The following is a 22,420-nucleotide window of genomic DNA, read 5'->3' on the forward strand; positions in this document are numbered from 1 at the left end:
CATCAGTCCAAAGTACCTCTAAGATGACACCATCTATGAGTCAGGTAGGTACCTACTTCTTCCTCGGTCACTCACTCATGAGGATCGCGAGCGCGACCACATAGCATTCCTCCACAAACTGCGGTGTTGTAGGTAGGTATACAGGGTGTCCCTTTAAGTATGGATCGAACAAAAAGAATTGATTCTACGGCTAAAATGCAACTTTTCTACAAAAACAATATCAAAATCCTCAAAACCCCCTACTAATTAATTGGCTGATTTTTAGATTTGAACCTAAGGAGGTTCAAGAAAGGTCTTGAGGAAAGTCCATGCTAAGGACATCCTGTATAAATGCATACCTACAATTAACTAAATTGGTAAAAATAAATGGAACTTGAGGTTTGTTTACAGTTAAGCTGGTATAAAACATTATTACATACTCGTAAAGACATTCAGGATGGTATTTTAGATTGTTTGTTTATGAGACTGTTTTGTCTGGTAAGTGAATAAACAAGTTCAGTAGGTACCTCTAGCATGAACAACTTTCGTTTTCGAATCGTTTGCGTATTCGACAAAATTCGATACTCAACCTCGAAGGTCGATAATGTGACAATTTTGATTCTCAAAATAAGTTTCGTGCAACCACATCTCATACTAAGTTCACTTTACGACACGTTCACAAGGGCGCTGTTGTAGTTTTCGTACTAAATCTTTTGATGGCGTTTCGAATACGTCAAACTATTCGAACTCGAAAGTTTTTCGTGCTAGCAGTACCGAGTGGGTACTTTTTTTAAAAGAAAATTAGTAATTCGACCGGGTTGTACAAACGCCGTCGAATTAACTGCGCACCTCACTATGCGACTCTCCCTCGCAGAGCTTGGATGTGACAGGTGCGCAGTTAACTCGACCGTGTTGTACATAAAGTCGTTAATTATGTTACTGCTGGAGCGAGATCAAACGCGAAGCTCAAGACCGAACGCGATGGAGGACTGTTGTGGACGCCGCCCTCTGCCCCATCTAGAGGACATAGGACTTTAAGTCCAATAAATAAGTACCTAAAGACAGAAAGAAGAAAGAAAAAAAATAACTTTATTTTGGCAACAAAGACATACACAAAAAATGAACAAAGTTGCTAAAAAAGATCACCCACTCAGTAATATCTTGACAGTGTAACTGCCAATGTTAATATGACTTTGTTGATGTAGGTACCTATAAATAATTACCAACTTTATGAAGACAGTAAGGAAATTCAGCGGTTCAGACGAAAAACAGACAAACGTAAAAAGTTATTCTTGAATTAATTAGGATTAATCATTAGAAACCATCGAAGCAAGACAACCAAATAACGTCGTCGGTCCCATGATAAGTGTCTGTGTTAAACTAGATTTTCGCATAATTTATAGTTTCCGGTCTGTTTTAGTATTGTAAAATTATTCAAATAACTAACTGTTTTACGAACCAAATGCAACCAAATCATCAGATAAAATTAAATAAATCGCCTTAAAATATGTTAAAGATGCAAAAAAAATTGAAGTAGACGACGAATGGCAAACATGCGAACATCAGGCCTCCCCAACCCGTCTGGCCAGCGTGGGGAGTGCAGGACAAATCCTCCATTTGCCTCTGGTATTAGAGAGGGACGTGCTCCTGCAGTGGAGACTCAGAGCAGACATATCAACTCGGAAAGAGGTCAACATCGTATCGCCTTTCGCAAGCTGTCAATTGTAAGGAGAGGCGTTGACCAGATAGCGCCACTGTAGAATAAGGTCCTGTTACTTGCTAGTAGCGAAGACAGTGGCGTCAAGTTGTGAGCGCTAAAATGGTAGGAGGACTATCGCATTTGCACTCATCAAGATGGCGCCACTGTAGAGTAAGGTCCTGTCAATCGCCAGGGGTGCCAACTGTTAAGTATAAAAACGATAGCCCTCATTGTAAGGAGAGGCGTTTACGTTACGGTGCGGGTGTGAGTTGCAGTATGGAGTTTCATACAAAGAATACTGACCGCCTCGAGTTGATACGGTTACGATCCCTTTTCGGGTTAATAAATATTCGACGTCCTTAAATGACTATGAATACCAAGATTCGGTATATAGGTATGTTTGCTTTTGCGGCCTCAGGCAAAAGTTAATTAAACGAAACTGAACTGAAAATTTGACCCTCACCATCATCATTTCAGCCACATGACGTCCACTGCTGAACATAGGCCTCCCCCAATGATTTCCACGTCACCCGGTTGGTAGCGGCCTACATCCAGTACCTTCCTGCTACCTCTGCATGAGGTCGTCCGTCCTCCTTTTGGTGGACGTTCAACATTGCGTTTTCCGGTATCGTAGTTAATGTTACCACGATTCCTGAGTAAAAAGCTATAGATCGTGTCATCCACGAAGACGCGCCCCACCATTCTTCCGCCAATGTTTGAGTGTTATCGGTACACGCTAATCATCCATGAGTGCACACGCACACTACAATAATGACGCTCGTATTGGTCGGATCAAACTCCCCGCACCCCGCGCTTCCTTTCACCAAAAATTGGTGGGGCGCGTCTTCGTGGATGAAACAATCTATAAGTAGGTAGGTACTCTAACCTATTCTTGCAGTGACAGCCGAAGCCGAGGGCAAAAACTACTCTAATATTATTGATAACGATATTATTATTATTTCTAGTTTGTTTATGTTCACCATCTTCTTTGATGACTCATAGAATCATCGTTGAATATTTTCCTTATGATGATTTGAGTTAGGTACATTTGTGATTTGCATACACATGGTTAAATGAAAACGTATATAAATCATTTTTATGGTAATGACTACTTACGTGCGGGCAGGCCCCCCACTAGGTGGACCGACGATCCTGAAGGAAGTGCCTGGATGCAGGCAGCGTAAGACCGGTCGTAGTGGAAATCCTTGGGAAAGGCCTTTGTCCAGCAGTGGACGTCGTTTGGCTGAAACGAACGAACGAACGACTACTTATAAGCTACGCACAGCAAAAAGACTTATGCCTGTATTCACAAACATTACTATGAGGTCTCGCAGTGCGCGTGGACGCACATGGTGACACACGAACCAATCACAGAGCTCTATTCATCGCTGTGCGTTCGATTTGCTGCTTCACATAAGCAAGCATCGTTTGTGAATACGCATGTTTGTCGTAGTCTAGTGGTAAGATCACCTCATAGAAGTCCCGGGTTCGATTCTTAGTAGAGTGTTGGGGAGGCCTGATGTTCGCATATTTGTCCCTTGGTCGCCTCATACGACATCCACAGTACTAGCTTTTGTTTAGTCTATACTTCTATACTATCTATACCTACCTACCTACTAATTTATAAATGCGGAAAAAGTAACTCTGTCTGTCTTGCTTTCACGCCTAAACCACTAATCCAATTTCGATGAAATTTGGCATAGAGATATTTTGAGTCCCAGGAAAGGACATATGATAGTTTTTATCCCGGTTTTTGAAACAGGGACGCGCGCGATAAAGTTTTTCTGTGACAGACAAAATTCCACGCGGGTGAAGCCGCGGGCGGAAAGCTAGTTACCTAAAGTAGATAATATGCCTAGTTACTTCCAGCGGCTCCAATGACAGTTTAACTTTCCCCCGGGACAAACTTGACCTTCACTGGTTGGGTTGAGCGGTCAAGCTGTAGATCCTGGCTATTCAGTCTCGGTGTGAACGAGAGGTAGGAATAGTCCCGTAGTTGTACATACAACTTATTACACATTGTTATGATTATTAATAATTATTAATAGCATCAAAAGCTTCAATTTACGTCAACAAAACCACATGACGTAGGTACACCTATGACGTTAAATGCCTCAAACTTGTTGCATTTTAATGCGCAATAAATAAAACATTGAAGCAAGTATTTTAAAATAAAATAAATTGTTATCGTAAGAGGCAACTAAAGGCCAGTTTATCCGTATTTTGATAATGCGGTTAAATATTAACGAAAATGTAAACTAACAGTTTAAAAAAATTGAAAAGCAATGCAACCTCTATGAAAGACATAAAGCTTTTCATAAAGCTTCTAAAGGAGCTTTCACAGGTTTCAGCAAACGTGGTCGTCCCAAGCAAACTTGGCGGCGCACTGTAGCAGACGAGGCGAAGAAAAGCGGCAAGACCTGGAGCGAGATTAAACGCGAAGCTCAAGACCAAACGAGATGGAGGACTGTTGTGGACGCCCTCTGCCCCATCTAGGGGACATAGGACCTTAAGTCAAGCAAGTCACAGGTTTCAGTATAATTTTAACCCTACCACTGCAAGACAGTAAAGTGGGCCAATACTGAGAAGAAACAGAGCAAGAAAGTCGCCAGTTTCCAGAAAATTACCTATTGATTTTGGGATCTTTTTTATAACCTATTTTAATTTCTTTAGGCTGACATGAAAATGATTAAAAATAATTTCTCCTTTTTAAGTGATCTTACTTTCCGCCCGCGGCTTCGCCCGCGTGGAATTTTGTCTGTCACAGAAAAACGCGCGCGTCCCTGTTTCAAAAACCGGGATAAAAACTATCCTAGTATGTCCTTTCCCGGGACTCAAACTATCTCCCTGCCAAATTTCATCAAAATAGGTTCATTGGTTTAGGCGTGAAAGAGAGACAGACAGGCAGAGTTACTTTCGCATTTATAATATTAGTATAGAAGTATAGATTATTACCTATTAGATATACCTATTAGACAATAATAATTGCCGGACTATTATGATGAAAACTCCTGCTAAATGGCTTGACTGATTATGAAATTTTATGGACTAGAATGTAAACTATTATACCCCTATGAGATTAGGGGTTTTCACGTATTCGAAGAAGTGATAACGGGAAAATTGTATCACTAATGACAATAGGCTATTATGTTACTAGTTTCCTAAAAAATAACTTTTAGTCCGTCAATTACATAATAATTATCAAAAAATATTGGACACGTATAAATTTGTTATTTGTCAATCAAACAAGTTTTTACGAAGTTCTGATGCGTTGAATTTCCGCGTTACGTCACAAAGTGCTACACTTTTAAGCACGCCTTGACGTCACGGGCCTCTTATTTTGAACTAGCATGCTTTCTCTTAAAATTTTTATTAGTTTGAAAAAGGGAAAAATACGTGTCAAGTATTTTTTGATAAGTTAGCCGACGGACTAATTCAAACTCTTGCATTTTCGAAAGCTGTTATTTTCACATTAAAACAGACATTCCAATTTTATGTATAAGAAGATTAGCTAATGAATCGTACGTGCTGCCCAGAGCATCGCTTGATACAAACATAATACACAATCTGGTTTTAGACCAGTACCGGTCTGGTTTCCCATCAAACTGGACGTGTTTGTTACGTTTAGTTCGTATACAAGACCTTTTAAGGGCAAAAACTTTTTGGTGTTGTGTTTTTTTATCTATGCAATTTTGTTTTTTTCGGATGCCATGGAGTGTAATTTAAAATAAGTCCTCTTTGGTAAGTGGTCCTATTATTTTAAGTGGTTTTAATTACAATAATTTTGTAATTAAGTAATTCAAGTTCAAGGATTTTAATTGAGATTTGGTACGGTTTGTATGGAAACTCGACTTGGAAATAATCTTGTAATATTTAAAAAAAGATTCTGGCAATTGATACGGAATTTTTGCGCCGTTTCTTCTTAGCACTGGCCAGTTTATTGTCCCGAAGCATAAGGTTATAGAACTTACTAGGACTTCTGAATTTTATAAATAACTTCACTTTATCAATCACTCTGTTACCCTTAAGGAGCCTATAAAAGTCCTATGCCCGTTTTCACCATCAATCCCTCATTTTTAAGTGACCCCTATGGTAACACATACTAGGAATTTTGTTTTCAAAGGGGTCACTTAAAAATTACTGATTGATAGTGAAAACGGGCATCACAAGCTTTTTGCCCTACCAGCGCTTCGAGACAAACATTTGGCAAGTGCTGAGTAGAAGCGCCGCAACAAATTAAATTAAATTAAACTAGGTTAAATTTAAATAAATAACAGTTAGTAGACTTATAGATTTAGAAGCTGTGTTTTGAATTCTAACGCTTTTATGTTAATTTAAGATGCTAAGATGCGAATAGTTTATCTCGTTTTACCGAAAATGACTCTACACATAAAAATGATCGTACTTAGTACCTTTTTGGAACGTTTTTTTTTACTTTTTTCAAAAGTTACGTTAGCTTACAAAAAAGTTTTGTTTACTATGTAATGTTAATACTACAACATGCAAAGATTCAATAAAAGTCCCAATTTAATTGAGTAAATAAATTCAATAAAAAATATTTTAAGAGTGCTTTTTAACCGGCTGCGTCGGAAAGAGCCCTATATTTTTTTAATTTAGGATGGATTTTAATAAGTACAACAACGGTTCAATCTAACTCTATACCAAAATTCATCAAAATTATTTCAACAGTGATTAAGAAACCAACAACGTAACTTTCGTGTCCAATCAAATTATGTATTACATACAATTATGTATTTCCTGTACTATAGGTTACGGCCTTGACTACTTATATGCAAATCATATGACTCGTTATTAACATATGATGCAACTAAAAAGATCACTGGGGTATTCGACTCGCTCTACCAATATAAATAAATCCCAACTAATATTATAAATGCGAAAGTAACTCTGTCTGTCTGTCTGTCTGTCTGTCTGTTACGCTTTCCCGCTTAAACCTCGCAACCGATTTTGATGAAATTTGGCATAGAGATAGTTTGAGTCCCGGGAAAGAACATAGGATAGTTTTTATCCCGGTTTTTGAAACAGGGACGCGCGCGATAAAGTTTTTCTGTGACAGACAAAATTCCACGCGGGCGAAGCCGCGGGCGGAAAGCTAGTAATAAATAAATATCGTTAGATTTTTTATACTGCGCCATCTAGTCCCAAACTAAGCAAAGCTTGTACTATAGATGCATATACAGTTACAACTCACGAAGGCGAGTAAGCTTTACTTGTGTGTGTATGACGTACACACACAATACTGTACGTGTACATGCACATCGTTCGTTCGTTCGTTTCAGCCAAATGACGTCCACTGCTGGACAAAGGCCTCCTCCAAGGTTTTCCACAAAGCATGCATGGTCATGCGCTGACCGCATCCAGGCTCTTCAGATCCTCAGGAGAATCAGAGTGACCGACATAGCTCGCAGAAGTGCTAAAATCAAGTGGCAGTGGGCGGGGCACATAGCTCGTAGAGACGATGGCCGTTGGGGCAGATAAGTTCTCGAGTGGCGACCACGGGCTGGAAGACGTAGCGTGGGCAGGCCTCCTACTAGGTGGACCGACGATCTGGTAAAGGTCGCGGACATGCACACTAACGATAGTGTAATGAGACCTATCAAAACATTTGAAAAACGAACATTAGCGAGCCACCACACATATTGCGACACATGTTAAGCTAACTCGCCTTCGTGAATTGCAACAACTAAACATAATACGGTAGGTAGTTAGTGTCACAGAAAACATCCAAACCAATTACAAACAGGTAAATTCATACACACAAATACATTTGTATTGAGCGGGGAATGAACCCGCGACCTCTAATACGAACCACTAGTCCAGTTTTAGTAAAAATGTGGCATTTTACTGAATATTCACGCGGACTTCTTGAGAGAATTTGAAGTGATGTTGCACTGTTTTGTTTCGTTTGCCTATAATCTATACGAATATTATAAATGCGAAAGTAACTCTGTCTGTCTGTCGGTCTTGCTTTCACGCCTAAACCACTAAAGTGGTTTTGATCAAATTTGGCATAGAGATAGGTAGTTTGAGTCCCGGGAAAGGACATAGGATAGTTAATTATCCCGGTTTTTGAAAGAATTTCACGCCGGCGAAGCCGCGGGCGGAAAGCTAGTAATATCAGTAATATAATCCACTAACATTTTTCATATTTGGTTAACCATAAACAAAACTGCTAAACATGAGGCTTAATTTTAGGGTTCAAAAGCCATTCCTTTCGTTCGTTTCAGCTAAATGGCCTCCCCAAGGATTTCCCCAGGTGCTTCCTGCGACCTTATCTAGAATATTTATAACTCAAAGGTGACTGACTGACTGACTGACATAGTGATCTATCAACGCACAGCCCAAACCACTGGACGGATCGGGCTGAAATTTGGCATGCAGGTAGATGTTAAATGACGTAGGCATCCGCTAAGAAAGGATTTTACGAAACTCCACCCCTAAGGTGGTAAAACGGGATCCACGCGTACGAAGTCGCAGGCGGCCGCTAGTCTAGAATATTTTTTAGCATTTTTTTTTACTTGTGTTTTTTTTTTCAGATCTTCGCCCTGAACACTCAAATGTGTGATGATGATTTTGAAGTTATTACTACAAGTAGCATTATTTTTAGTTATTAAAGATAGCAAGGCACAGAGAAACGGTGAGTTAAATTTTTATTATTATTAAATAGTAAGTAGAAATATATTAAGTGAAATGCTGCATTCATTAAGTCTGGTAAGACTTTGGAGCTTTAAAAAAAAGATCAATTTCAGTCAGATAATTACGTAAATCAGTAGCTTAAACATTTTTAACTGTAGAAGTAGGTACCTACACTTTGGTGCTGTTGGATTTCTTTCATGTTCCATGTTCATAGTTCTGTGAATATTGCGTGATACGAAAAATACTTTTTATACTAAAAGAAAAGTGATTTCCTATTAGCACAGCTAAGTAATTAATAATACTGTACCTACCTCTAGAATGAACAACTTTCGTCTTTGAATCGTTTGCGTATTCGAAACTCAACCTTCGAATTAAACGATAACGTGACAATTTTGATTCTCAAAATAAGTTTCGTGCAGCCATTTCTCATACGAAGTTCACTTTACGTTCACAAGAGCGCTGTTGTAGTTTTCGTACCTACTAAATCTTTTGATGGCGATTCGAATACGCAAACGATTCGAACTCGAAAGTTTTTCGTGCTAGCCGTAGGTACTGGTCTATTAAGGTCATAGCAGACATATCAACTCGGAAAGGGATCAACACCGTACCGCCTTTTGCGAGCTGTCATCGCCATTCGCGCGCTGTCAAACGCTGCGGTTACGGTACGGATGAGTGTTTCATACAAAGAATACTGACTGCCTCGAGTTGATACGGTTACGATCCGTTTCCGGGTTGATAAATGTGCTACGGCCTTTATAGCTGCTTTTTAGAATGCTTATCTTCAGGGTTTCTGATGCATTTTTATGGCTTTTCAGATGGGGACTCCTGTGTAGACACCTACACAGGGACATTGGGTGTGTGTAGACCGGCAGAAGCGTGTAAGCAAGCGAAGAACGACTATGAGTGAGTGAAACGAGACATGGGTAAAACTTTGTTGTAATTATTGAACACTCTATTCAAGTAATAAAAGTCTGGTCGCCGAGCTCGTAGAATTTTGTCCAATGACCCCAAGCTAGCTATTATATTGCTGTCGAGCTCGCACACTCACTGCGGCCGCCCGTCGCACAGTCGCGATAGCAATATAATTACGCGCGAGTGATAAGGATAGGTAGCTTGGGGTCATTGGACGAAATTCTACATGCTCGGCGACCGGACTTTAGTCGAGTAAAAAACCTAATAAAACTTGTTTCTTTTTGCAAATAGGCTTTTTAAAAGCACTTTTGCACGTCCCAGTATTAACCCTACCACTGCTTCGGGTGGGTCAAAATGGGTCAGTGCTGAGAAAAGCAGCGCAAGAAACTCAGTCACTATTGTCCGCCTCCTTCGTCTAGTGACAAGTAATTTAGTAGCTAAACGTACCTACTTGAGAACTCAGCGTGGGACGTCTACCCACAAGGTGAACCGACGACCTCATGGTAGCAGGAAGGCGCTAGATGCAAGCTGCTACCAACCGGGCGATGTGGAAATCATTGGAGGAGGCCTATGTTCAGTAGTGGATGACTTGTGGCTGAAATGATGATGATGATAAGTGTTTTTTCTCTCTCTAAAGCTTGGGTAGTCGATAGTTCGACACCATGTGTTTTGCTTTTTTTCTTCTTGTCGTGTCGACAACAAACCTATTCAGTATCCGCCGAAAACTCCGCTACAAGAGTGGTGTTGTCAGCAGCATTCATTAAATCTTCCTGCGTGCAGTCGTTTGTGCATTCACTTTGTTTTGCTTTGAAGTCAATAAATTCAGGATTTATCAGATTTTTATCACTTCAATCGACAATAATTAACTGAATATTTATCTTCCCCAGATTCAGTGGTATCAGACCTACCTTCTGCGAGTACAACGCATTCGGCCAGAACCTGGTATGCTGCAGAGATGGGAAGACCATCCTCCAGACTGCTAAGCCACGGACTGTTGAGTAAGAATCATCTTTTATCAAGTATAGTCCCCACTCCTGTTTCTTTGGAAGCGTGACCACATACTTAGTGGTGGACCGATGATTTATTGAAGGTCGCGGGAGGTGCCTGGATGCGGGCGGCGCAGGACCGGTCTTTGTGGAGCTCCTTAGGGGAGGCCTTTTTCCAGCAGCGGACGTCATTTGGCTGAAACGAGATTATTTATCAAAGTTAGCAAGCTGCTTGCCCTAAACCCTAATTCAGGACAACAAATGGCAATGCGAGATTTTGTATGGAAGGTGACCAAACCTTGTTTTTTGTAACTTACTAGAACGTTACGTATAATATGTGCCGTCTTTTATCGCGCTGATTCTGCACCACACTGCAGTAACTCCGTTAAGACTGAGTTTAGAGGAAGTTAAGTATCATGTTATACAGGGTGGAAACGATAAGTGATCTCACTCGATAATTTCTAAACCATACAAGATATCGAAAAACTGGTTCCTGATCCTGAAAGTGCTTTACGAGCTCTTTCAAACGGCACCAATAACAGGTTACAGAATAAACTGGATCTATCCGAAAATTCAATGTTTCCGGCTTCCATACATTTGGTACAGCCTCATAATATTAAAAACTACAGAAGGTATCGTAAAACCGGTTACTGATCCTAAAAGTGCTTCACGAGCTCTATTCAACGGTATCAATATTAAGTTACAGAATAAACTGGATCTATCCAAAAATCCAATGTTTCCATCCCCCATACATTTAGTACTACCACAGTCATGGCACCCATCTCTTGATACTTGATACAACACTTTATAGCAAGTAAAGCCTAAAACTAATTTTTTCCTTGAATAATTTTAAATAAAAATGCAATTTACGAGTTTTTTTTAGGTTCATTATTTAATTTTAAAAAATTACACTTAATATTGTGTGGTTGGCATACATTTAGTATGGAAGCTGGAAACATTGAATTTTCAGATACTTCCAGTTTATTCTGTAACCTGTTATTGGTACCGTTTGAAAGAGTTCGTAAAGCACTTTCAGGGTCAGTAACCAGTTTTTCGATATCTTGTATGGTTTAGAAATTATCGAGTGAGATCACTTATCGTTTCCACCCTGTATAGTAAGTGCTCGTAACTCAGTTCAGACTGAGTTTAGAGGTAAGTATCATGTTACACTATTTTGTAATAAAAAAACAAGGTTTGGTCGATGGCCGCGCGAAAAAAATGCGCCAATTTCCGGCATTGTCTTTTCGACTGGCGCTCAGAAGTGACGGAAGAAACTAAGCCAAATCTCTCAGCATCTTATTAAACAAGAAGTAAAATCAAAAAGGTGTAGTAACTAATCCTTTGTTCCACTTTTTATCTTCCAGCCCTCCCCCCGTGTGGACTGAAGCAAATGACAATAGAAGAGTGAGTGAGAAAAGTAAGTTCCATAATTATTATCCATAGGTACTTATCTACACTAACATTAAAATAAAACTACTGGACCGATTTGAACAGTTCTTTCCTCATTAGAAACGTACATATACAGGGTGTTAAGTAAATGGGTATATGAGCCGACACTAGCCCATGTTAACATAATATGTAATATTATTATGCATATAAATGGTATGGTGAAGTTAAAAAAAAAACTCAGTAAAACTCATTTATTTCTGTAAGTAGGCTTTAAAAAAGCACTTTTACACGTCCCAGTATTAACCCTACCACTGCTTCGGGACAATAAATGGGCCAGTGCTGAGAAGAAGCAGCGCAAGAAACTCAGACACTATTGTCAGCCTCTTTTTCAAAGGTTTACAGGTTTTCAAAATACATAGTCTATATATATAAAAATGAAACCCGTTTCGCGTTGTCACGGCATCACGTGTGAACGGCTGAACCGATTTCGATAATTCTTTTTTTTAAATGTTTGTGGAAGTCCAAGGATGGTTCTTACGGAAAAAAAAATCTCTACGCTAAGGCGGTACGAAGTTCGCCGGGTCAGCTAGTTATAAATATTTATGCGAGCTAGGCAGTTACGCATCCCAAACATTTTTATCTTTTAAATAATATCATCGACTTTATAGTAGCCCTTTTTCATTAAGGTACTTTTAATATGTGCTTTGAATTTATGAATGGGTAGTTCTACAACAGTTTGTGGTAATTTATTAAATAATTTAACACATTTCCCCATAAATGAATTCCCAATCTTATGCAGTCTGAAATTTGGAACGGCAAGTTTATTTTAGCAACGGCTAGTTTGATATAATTAGTAAGTAATTTGATAAAATAGTTCTGATGAAAGTGGTTCGAAGTTCTTCGGGTCAGCTAGTTTTGTCAGGCAAAATAACTGCATTTTATAGGTCCCACTCGGCTTTTAAAGTTCTAGATTACTAGTTTGTTGTTCCCTTTCAGATTGTATTCAATTTTCCAACGCTAATCTGGTTTTCTTTATCAATTTTCCTCTTTTTACTTGAGGAAAATATCCTCTTTTTATTGTTCGGAAACACCGATGGGTACTAAATTAGGTACCTAATCTCATCAAAGTAGATAAAGTGCTAAACGGATATGCATGTTTGTATTTTTCCCCGTGAAGTTTTGTTACCTACAAACTACCTATACCTAGGTATTACTTATGATATTCGGAGCAGAACGAATCCATCTCCAAAGAAGATTAAAGTCTGTCTTTTGCCCGCAATGGACAATAGCTCTCGGTCTAAAGGACCTGCTTCAGACGCAGAGGTCCCGGGTCCGATTCCCAGTGGGGGCAGATTTTTCTGTTCGGTTTAATTGATGGTAGGGCTTGTTCTAAGTCCGCCTGGCTAGCTACCACCATCTTACCTATTACCTAAGACTGTCGCCATAACAACAATGTTAACAGTATTGTTGTGTTCCGGCAGTCAGAGGTAAGATAGCCAGTTCCTCCGTGGTTGACGCTTCCGGGTGAAGCTCGCTTCCACCTTCGGCCTGATCATCACTTACCATCAGGTGAGATACAGGCCAAGAGCTTCCTCGTTGTGGATAAAAAAAATCTATCTCTCTTTCAGAATGTGACGCCTACAGCCGCAGCGTGCTATCGCGGGTAGACGCATCCCCTCTCTCAGTAGACAATGACGGTCTAACGTTCGTTGCCTCGAAGTGCCACTACACTAGCGTGGAGCTGATCATAGGGGGGGAGGATGCTACTAGAGGGGAGTTCCCGCATATGGTAAGGAATAGAACAGAATAGAATGTATTTGGCAAAATATTCTGGGGAAAGTCCAGCTGTGGACCTCATTTGGCTGAAACGACAATGTAGGTAGGACGTAGGTACATCTTATTTGTCTCAAAACGTCTCTGGTCATGCTCTCAAGGGAGATAACATCAAGTTTTTCGTTACTATGTAGATTAGTGTGTTTTATCCTTACTACTGGAAGACGTAGCGTGGGCAGGCCTCCTACTAGATGGACCGACGATTTGGTAAAGGTCGCGGGAAGAGCCTGGATGCGGGTAGCGCAGGAGCGTTCATTGTGGAAAACCTTGGGTGAGGCCTTGAAAAATTGTTTTGTGACTAAGAAGGAGATAAACCTAGTTTAAAATATTTGGTTCATCATATTGCCTGTGCAATACGTTATTAATTTGTTTTAAACGCAGCAGCAACCACTCAGCACGTTCTGTAGACCTGGAACATACGGTATTCTGCAGAAGATATGCTATAACCCAATAGGACGCTGGTATTCTGCAGAAGCTAATGTAAAGAGCGTCACTAACGCAGTAGGATTTAGCTGAGACACGTAATATGCTTTTTAAAAGCCTTATTCTATTGTTCCCAGGCAGCCATAGGCTGGGCCAACTTCGACGGCGGCTACGACTTCAACTGTGGCGGCAGTTTGCTCAGTCGTCGCTTCGTGCTGACTGCGGGCCACTGCAGCAAGGACCCGCGGGCCCGGGACCCCGCGCCGGCGGTGGTCCGCCTCGGAGACCAGAACATCGACTCCAGGGTCAACGACGGAGCCGACCCCATAGACGTGAGTAAGAGGAACTAGCAAAGGAAGAAGCTATAGGTACCTAAGCGGTGAACTAATCACCATTACAGCAAGCACAGTCACCAGTGAGAAGATGAGACGTAAGTAGAACGAACTGATTAGCAAAAAAAAGGTGTCAAATCATCAAATGGTGACGTAATGTATGGGTTTAACAGGCTACCTATAAATAAGAGCACAGCCAAGGATAGATACTTCTTCAGGATCTCACCATGTTGAATTATACCAAAGGACACTTGTACAACCTTTCTTGTAAGGTATGGCACGCTATATGTTTCAAGAAATGATGCCCTACGGGGACACAATCTCACCAAAAAAAGAAAGTACTTCAAATTTTGCAGCCTTTCTTAGAATTACAAGAGAGGGATGTTTACAGTGTCTATTTAGACGATATAATGTTTCTTCTTCAACCATCAGCAAAACCAAAATCTGTTTTCAATAAAAAGCCCCGTGTAGGCACCTAGTTAACTAATTATTATTAGCAGTACCTTCTTTCTTCCAGGTCCCAATCCGCCACATCCACACGCACCCAGACTACAAGTCGCCAGTGAAATACAACGACATAGCTCTTATAGAGTTGGCTACGGACGTCGTTTTCGAGGACGCGATCCGCCCAGCCTGTCTGTGGACCAAGGACGGCTTCAGGGATTATGAGAAGGCAATCGCTACTGGATGGGGGGTGAAGGACGTTGGTGAGTTTATTCTTAGGGTTCTGAAGGCAAGAACCGCCTCTGTGGTCTAGTGGTAAGACCATCTGCTTCAGACGCAGAGGTCCCGGGTTCGATTCCCAGTGGGGGCAGATTTTTCTGTTCGGTTTGGTTGGTGGTAGGGCTTGTTCTAAGTCCGCCTGGCTAGCTACCACCATCTTACCTAAGTCTGTCGCCATAACATCATTGTTATGTTCCGGCAGTTAGAGGTAAGATAGCCAGTTCCTCTGTGGTTTAGATTATAAATCCGAAATTAACTCTGTCTGTTTGTATGTCTTGCTTTCACGCCTAAACCACTGAACCGATTTTGATGAAATTTGCCATAGAGATAGTTTGAGTCCGAGAAAAGGACATAGGATAGTTTTTATCCCGGTTTTTGAAACAAGGTCGCGAGCGATAAAGTTTTTCTGTGACAGACAAAATTTCACGCGAACGGAAAGCTAGTTAAGCCGTGTAATGATGTAACTAAGCGAGTAGCTGTTCACACGTGTTTTGAAATTAGGACAGTCAGAGCCCCGATTACGGTAACTTTTAACGTCAACAATCCAGACACGCTTCTCGATTCTGCGATACGATTGGTCGTTCAACAGCGTACGTCAGCTGTTTTGACCAATCGTATCGCAGAGTCGAGAAGCGTGTCTGGATTGTTGACGTTAAAAGTTACCGTAATCGGGGCTCAGTTCAGTTCTATTGAGACTTCTTTTTCTCTAATCTGTGGACGTGACGTCAATCATTTGGCCGAGTGGCGAGACAGTGCACGTTCATACCTGCCGAGCGAGCGAGCGAGACAGTGCGGGGAAGCGGGAGAGTGGACACTCGGCCAAGTAAGTAGAACGGGATTCGAGCTACTGTTTCGCCGCTTTGCTCGACCGTGCACTCGGCCAATCACTCGGTGCTCTTCATACGCACCGAGTACTCGGCCGAGAGCACTGTCTCGCCCGATTACTCGTTACGTGTGATCAAGGCTTTTTAATAACTATTGAATTCTTGTTTCCAGTAACCAAGGAGACCTCCAAGGAGCTGCAGAAGGTGTCGCTCTCTCTGCTCCAGAACGAGCAGTGTGACCCGCTCCTCAACCACAACCGCAACTGGAAGGGATTCGTACCGCAGCAGATGTGCGCGGGGGAGCTTCGAGGGGGGAAGGATACGTGTCAGGTAAGTGACAGATAAATTGTAGCTAGCCGCATATACCTAGGTACCTACCAACCGGCCAATCTGGAAATCATTGGGGGAGGCCTATGTTCAGCAGTGAAAGTCCTGTGGCTGAAATGATGATGATGCTGATTCTGATGGCAGAGTCCCCATTGTCGTAAAAATAGGGTAGGTATACTATCCTGTTCCTGTCAAAGACCAGAGTCCAGACATGGGGTAGAAACGCCATTGCACCATACTTTGACAATACTGTTTTTTTTGTTCGGAGGACACGCAAAGTCTGCTTAAGCCATTGTAGAGGGATAGATGGTGGCGACTGAGACTAGCTTGTGGCCTCAGTTGTTAATAACCCACAAAATTGAAGAATTAATCTGCATTTAACTCAATTAACTTCCAAACAGAGACGGAAAGTGAACTGTAACAAACTCATAATGGAACGTCATAGCCCAATGTTGAAGATTTCTGACTGGCCAACTCGAAATTCGAGGAACGCGGTTCGCAAACACAAACGGAACTTTAGCAAGTCCCATAATTTTAGTTTTTTTTTTCAGGGTGACTCCGGCTCTCCCATCCAAGCAGCTTCAAAGCAGAACCCTTGCATCTTCTACATCCTGGGAGTGACGTCATTCGGGAAGCAGTGCGGGAAGACAGGCCAGCCGGCCATATACACGCGCGTGTCTAGCTACGTAGACTGGATTGAGAGCATCGTGTGGCCTGGAGAATGATCCGTTGGAAAGGCTAAAGCCTGGTCCGTGAGCACGTAGAATCCCGTCCAATGACCCCAAGCTACCCATCCTTATCGCTCGCGCGTAATTATATTGCTGTCGCGACTGTGCGACACGCGCCCGCAGTGAATGTGCGAGCGCGACAGCAACATAATTACGTGCGAGCGACAAGGATGGGCAGCTTGGGGTCATTGGACGGGATTCTACGTGCTCACGGACCAAGCTTTACCTATAATTTAGGACCGTGGTGTGAATCCTCCAAGTGCTATTTTAGAGTTCTAGTGCTTAATTGAGTCAGTGCCTGAGATGTGGGAGCGGCACGGGCGCGGGAGGGGTGACATTGATACCTTATTACGTGACAATACGTTACGCATACAAATCTGCAGGCCAGAAGCACATTTAGGCGATTATCACACTGCACCGCGCTCCGCCGCGGTACTCGGGACGACAGATTTAATCATTGTATGCAAATACCTCAGTTTGTATAGAAAACACGCGCGGCACATCACACTGACAACGCATCTGCGCGCGGGATTTTTTAGGGCTTGATTTCCTTTTAGGCTGACATCGGTGACCGACGTCAGCGGCGCTCACGATTAGGTACACACTAGTTCTATGTAATCATCTGCCGCTGACGACGGCGTTGCAGTGCGGAGCTTCATAGAACATTGTGTTTATTCGTACGCTCGACCGATGTACGCGACCTCAGATCATAGAATCATCTGAGTACGCGACCGACGTCAGCGTAGGAGGAAATCAAGCCTTATAATAATGTAATCACGCGGACCGCGGTGCAGTGTGATAATAATCGTCTTATTGAAGTCTCGCTGACATTTGACATCCCAAAAACACCCTCTCGTACCGTTTCATACCTCAGACTGAGTAAAAGCGCTAGACCTAAGATACCTCTTTCACTAAGATACAAATATCCAACCAGTGTTTTATGTAATTAAAACGATTTTAACTTATATTAAGAATAAGCCTAGGCGCAGACCACCGATTTTTAATTGATCGATAGTTGCGTCGGGCTGTTGATCAGTATGGAGATGTATGAAAGTGCGCATATTACACCGATTTGGTATCGGCCGATTCTGTATAAAGCCTGGTCCGTGAGCACGTAGAATTTTGTCCAATGACCCCAAGCTACCCATCCTTATCGCTCGCGCGTAATTATGTTGCTGTCGCGCTCGCACACTCACTGCGGGGGCGCGTCGCACAGTCGCGACGGCAATATAATTACGCGCGAGCGATAAGGATGGGTAGCTTGGGGTCATTGGACAAAATTCTACGTGCTCACGGACCAGGCTTTACAAATTAGAATCGGGCCCAACTATCGGCCAACTAAAAGTCGGTGCTAGATGGTCTGCATTTCTGCACCCAGGCTATGGGGTTTATAATAAGACTTATTATGAAGGAAAGAAGAACATAACGATAATTATAATTTCTACATGTTAGACTGAATTTAATGATTTCTTTCAAAGGTCAATTTTATATTAAAAGTAAGTACAATAAAAACCATATGAAAATGAATAACGATTTTTATTTATAATTGATATAAACATCTACTTACGTCTAGTAAATTTTAGATCTGTATTGGAATAAATAAATACATAATCCTTAATTTTACTTAAATCTAAAGATTTACAAATGGATGTAAGTATTATTACAGATTAGTAATCCTTTGGTCTAATTTAACTACTATTTTCTAAAAAGAGACACAGCTCACATAAAAATTAATTGAAGTCATAAAATTAGATTTTAAATTCAGTTAATAGTTATTTTTGATTGCTATGTGAATATTATTTAATTTAAAATCTCTAATTAGCTGACTGAGAAACAGATGCTACAGACACAAAAACTGAACTTGATGCCATATCTATAGCATTCTCTCCCAGTCAACTTTTGGTTGGTCAAGTTATCAAGTAAAGATTCGGCCAAACCGATCACACGCGATCAGCCGGCACGCCAGCTGTTTGGCCGAACCTTAACAATAAGAGTATGTTATAGGCCCTATCCCTTATTATTATGTACGACACTTCCTATAATTTCACCTTAGTACCCCATAATCTGGTGGTACAGTCAGACTCAAATACACTCAACATCAAATAAATCGCACCTTCCGCGACGCGAATTTTAAAGATTTTCTTCTGACACAATGCACCATTCCAACAATATTGGTGTTATTTGACAGCCCAATAAATAAACTTAAAGAAAAACACATTTAATTTTTTTATAAACAATTTACAGGTACCATAAATGTGACCTGAAAAAAAGGCCTCACTTGGGGCTCACCTGTGGGACCAAGTAGACCACTTTTCAACCGACTTCAAAAAAGGAGGTTCTCAATTCGACCCGTATGTTTTTCAACCGACTTCAAAAAAGGAGGAGGTTCTCAATTCGACCCGTATGTTTTTTTTTTTTTTCTATGTTTGTTACGCGATAACTCCGCCAATTATGAACCGATTTGAACAAATCTTTTTTCGGCGTATAGGTAATACCTCAAGGGTGGTCCCATTTAAATTTAATAATAAAAAAAAACAACCCCCAAGGGTGGAAAATTGGGGATGAACTTTTTTATACGCAATATCTCCGCCGATTATAAACCAATTTGAACGATTATTTTTTTGTTGAATAGGTATTATCAAAATGGTGGTTTCATGCGAATTTGAAGAAAATATTTCACCCCCAAGGGTGGAAAATTGGGGATGAACTTTTTTATACGCAATATCTCCGCCGATTATGAACCAATTTTTTTTGGTCTCAGTGTACTGCCTACCTTCAGTGGTAACATCAAGGTAATAATTAGTTAACTAAAAAGCAAGAAATAAGTAAAATTTTATAAAAAAAAATAAAACCGACTCCAAAAAACCTACACTAAAACGTAGAAAAATAATTACTAATTACCTACTTATTTATTAGGACGAATTATTAATATTTATGTAGGTATACCATGATTGATACTTCTGGAGTCGGTGCCAAGATTATGAAACATGTAAAGTTTGCCTGCACCGACTCCAAAAGTATCAATCATGGTATACCTACATAAATATTAATAATTCGTCCTAATAAATAAGTAGGTAATTATTAATTATTTTTCTACGTTTTAGTGTAGGTTTTTTGGAGTCGGTTTTATTTTTTTTTATAAAATTTTTTATGGTTATAAAACCAAATAATGATCTTAAGTGTCCTTTTTAACAGATGGATAGCGATTTATCCGAACTTAACAGTTTTATAGCCATAAAAGTTGGCTCAAGCGTAACTACCTATTTTTTGAAGAAGTGACTCTGGATTCTTCTACAGACACATTTTTGGGATAATAACCTTTCCTTTAATGAAATGAACTTTAGAACTAGGCTTTTAAATGGTGCCAATATTTGTGTTGTGTTATAAACTTTTTGGCCACTTTGGGTGTCACAAACTATTTGATGCTGACTGTACCATATTTTAACTATACAGTTAATTAATTTTAACCTTTCGCGTTGAAATACAGTTTAAAATTCGAAATATCTTTTTCACCACTAACTTTCACTAATTTTTCAAATTCAAATTATTTATTGCTTACTAAGTGACAATTTGTAACGATGTAATTTGCATAATGTTTCAAGATATCAAATCAATAATGTATAATCAATCGGCTTTTCAACTAACACAGGCTTCATAAAGTTATACATAACCGAAAACAAGTATGGCAACGTTCCAAGTAATATTACGTACACATGAGTACTAATAGGCGGAGTATGTCCGAACGGATAACACCAGAGCCCTCTTCTGTTCGCGTCCCGGATGTGGTGGCTTGTGAACGCTACAATGAGCATCCAGGTCGTTGTGTAGGCGTTGGCGTGTTTGAATATGCGACTTAATGCTAATAGGAGAGCTGTTAGAACAACCCAGAATGTAGTGCAGTGAAAGATACCACGCTGCTTTAAATTGGTGAGATCCTGAAAATAATAATATTAAAATTTATCTGAATTTTTGTCTGAATAAAATTGTATTGCACAGTTATGTAAATCTTTAAAAATACATAGAACATTGCAGCATTAACACTTCACAGAAAGAAAGGCAATTTATATATTAATTCTATATTATTCAGCTGAGTTTATAAATTAAATGTCACTGTGCCAATACAACAACAAAAACTACTATAAAAGGCTGATTTCAAATCTCACCTTCAAGTTTATAGATTTAGCAACTATGAAATGGTCCACATCAATTAGTGAGGACACTATAGTGCACAAAATTACGTTGTAAATGCATGTATTGGACAAAATACTCTGTCCTCTACTGAAAAATAGTAAAGACGAAAAAAGCCCGACACCGGCGTGAACTGTGCTGTCTGCAATGGCGCGAAATATAAAGGAGTTCGAATACTTCGATTTAAACACTATGTAGTCCCCCAATAACGCCGTGGAGAACAAACAAATAGTTAAAAATGCATTTAAAAACTTCATGATTTCAGTAGTTTTGTTTCGCAAGGTTTGAGTTTATTTTCACATGTTTATGGCATATTCTGATAAGTATAAGTATTGTTGAGTATTATTTAACCATTTTTATTACGCTGTAATCAAATTTTAAAGCATGTTTGTGTTAGAATTTCACTGGAATTTGAAAAATTAGAAGCAAAAACTTCGTGTTTTTATTTATTTGACAATTGACAGATGAAACATGACATGAGTGACATTGACTGACAAAATGGACGTTCAAAAATCATTACATTGAGATAAAAATTAATATTTTTATCTCATAGCGTTTCATCATGGCTGCATCTAAATAAATTTTGACCGTTTTAAATTAAAGTATTCTAACCAAAATTATTACATACACGGCCGAATACTGAAACGCCATTTAAATATTTGACGGCTTCTCAAATAGTTAAGCAGCTCCTAAACTTACATTTCGCATACTCAAAACAATATCTGAGCAGTTCTCAATTTTTAAGCACCTCTCAAATTAAGTTGCACTCAAACGCCACTTAAATGAATTTTCGCATACTGAAACGCCATTCAACGCTAAGCACTACTCAAACAACTGTCAAATCGTCTTAAGCAGCTGTTAAATTTGAGAGTGCTTGCGCGGTATCTTAGATCCTATTGTGATACCTAAAACGACCTAAATAGTGGTAAATAATGTGTGTCATCGTTATCATTTCTTTCGAGCCTCGAGGAAATACCTAGATCTAATCGCAGGAACGCAATAAGGCTGAACGCTATTGAAAAATATTATTATAATGACATGCAATTCCGAGCGAGGTTCCGCGTCTCTAAAGAAACGGTGTTGTTTCTGGATTCATAATTTGGAAGCTCTTTGAAACCCCTCACCAAATGCCATGCAACCAGTGGACCAAATACTTATTATAACCGTTATAACCCTACTGTTCTACGCAACGGGAAGTTATGAACGTGTACTAGGTGATATCTTCCACATCTAACAGCCAACTGTGCATCGTATAGTGCACGAAGTAACAACCAAAATAGCTGCTATGAAATCGCTTTACATAAACATGCCTATTTCTGAGGATTATAGCAGCATTTCCAAGAGTTGTTGATTTGTCAATTTGATGCTCTGTCAGTCAACAATGATAAATGTCAATTGTGGTTACGTTTCGGTCCACGAT

The 22,420-nt window shown here is 40.1% G+C and overlaps 2 protein-coding genes and 1 non-coding gene across 3 annotated transcripts; 2 read left to right on the forward strand and 1 right to left on the reverse strand.

The window, feature by feature from the left end:
• Nucleotides 1-5,271: 5,271 nt before the first annotated feature.
• Nucleotides 5,272-16,865, forward strand: LOC114360991 (serine protease snake-like). The gene is made up of 10 exons (XM_028315888.1): nucleotides 5,272-5,419; nucleotides 8,236-8,336; nucleotides 9,151-9,238; nucleotides 10,135-10,245; nucleotides 11,598-11,650; nucleotides 13,251-13,411; nucleotides 14,016-14,210; nucleotides 14,728-14,917; nucleotides 15,930-16,087; nucleotides 16,636-16,865. The coding sequence occupies exons 2-10, from the start codon at nucleotides 8,264-8,266 to the stop codon at nucleotides 16,807-16,809; spliced, it is 1,203 nt and encodes a 400-aa protein (XP_028171689.1). The 5' UTR covers nucleotides 5,272-5,419; nucleotides 8,236-8,263; the 3' UTR covers nucleotides 16,810-16,865.
• Nucleotides 14,953-15,024, forward strand: TRNASTOP-UCA (transfer RNA opal suppressor (anticodon UCA)). Its single transcript has one exon. It is a non-coding gene; the product is annotated as a tRNA-Sec (tRNA).
• Nucleotides 16,866-20,212: 3,347 nt separating the features above from the next.
• On the reverse strand, nucleotides 20,213-21,372 carry LOC114360990 (transmembrane protein 267). Its single transcript, XM_028315887.1, has 2 exons — nucleotides 20,976-21,372; nucleotides 20,213-20,747 (listed from the first exon to the last, which is right to left on the reverse strand). The coding sequence occupies exons 1-2, from the start codon at nucleotides 21,255-21,257 to the stop codon at nucleotides 20,418-20,420; spliced, it is 612 nt and encodes a 203-aa protein (XP_028171688.1). The 5' UTR covers nucleotides 21,258-21,372; the 3' UTR covers nucleotides 20,213-20,417.
• Nucleotides 21,373-22,420: the final 1,048 nt, after the last annotated feature.

The sequence above is a fragment of the Ostrinia furnacalis genome, unplaced genomic scaffold (assembly GCF_004193835.3).
Source record: "Ostrinia furnacalis isolate ACB-3 unplaced genomic scaffold, ASM419383v2 OfSCF5355, whole genome shotgun sequence".
Classification (NCBI taxonomy): Eukaryota; Metazoa; Arthropoda; class Insecta; order Lepidoptera; family Crambidae; genus Ostrinia; species Ostrinia furnacalis.

Excerpts from the sequence above, each read along its gene's own strand:
- LOC114360990 (XM_028315887.1), bottom strand. The coding sequence starts at position 21,257 with ATGAAGTTTTTAAATGCATTTTTAACTATTTGTTTGTTCTCCACGGCG. Across the intron at positions 20,748-20,975 it reads CTAAATCTATAAACTTGAAG|GATCTCACCAATTTAAAGCA; the intron begins GTGAGATTTGAA and ends TATTATTTTCAG.
- LOC114360991 (XM_028315888.1), top strand. The coding sequence starts at position 8,264 with ATGATGATTTTGAAGTTATTACTACAAGTAGCATTATTTTTAGTTATT. Across the intron at positions 8,337-9,150 it reads TAGCAAGGCACAGAGAAACG|ATGGGGACTCCTGTGTAGAC; the intron begins GTGAGTTAAATT and ends ATGGCTTTTCAG. Across the intron at positions 14,211-14,727 it reads ACGGAGCCGACCCCATAGAC|GTCCCAATCCGCCACATCCA; the intron begins GTGAGTAAGAGG and ends TCTTTCTTCCAG.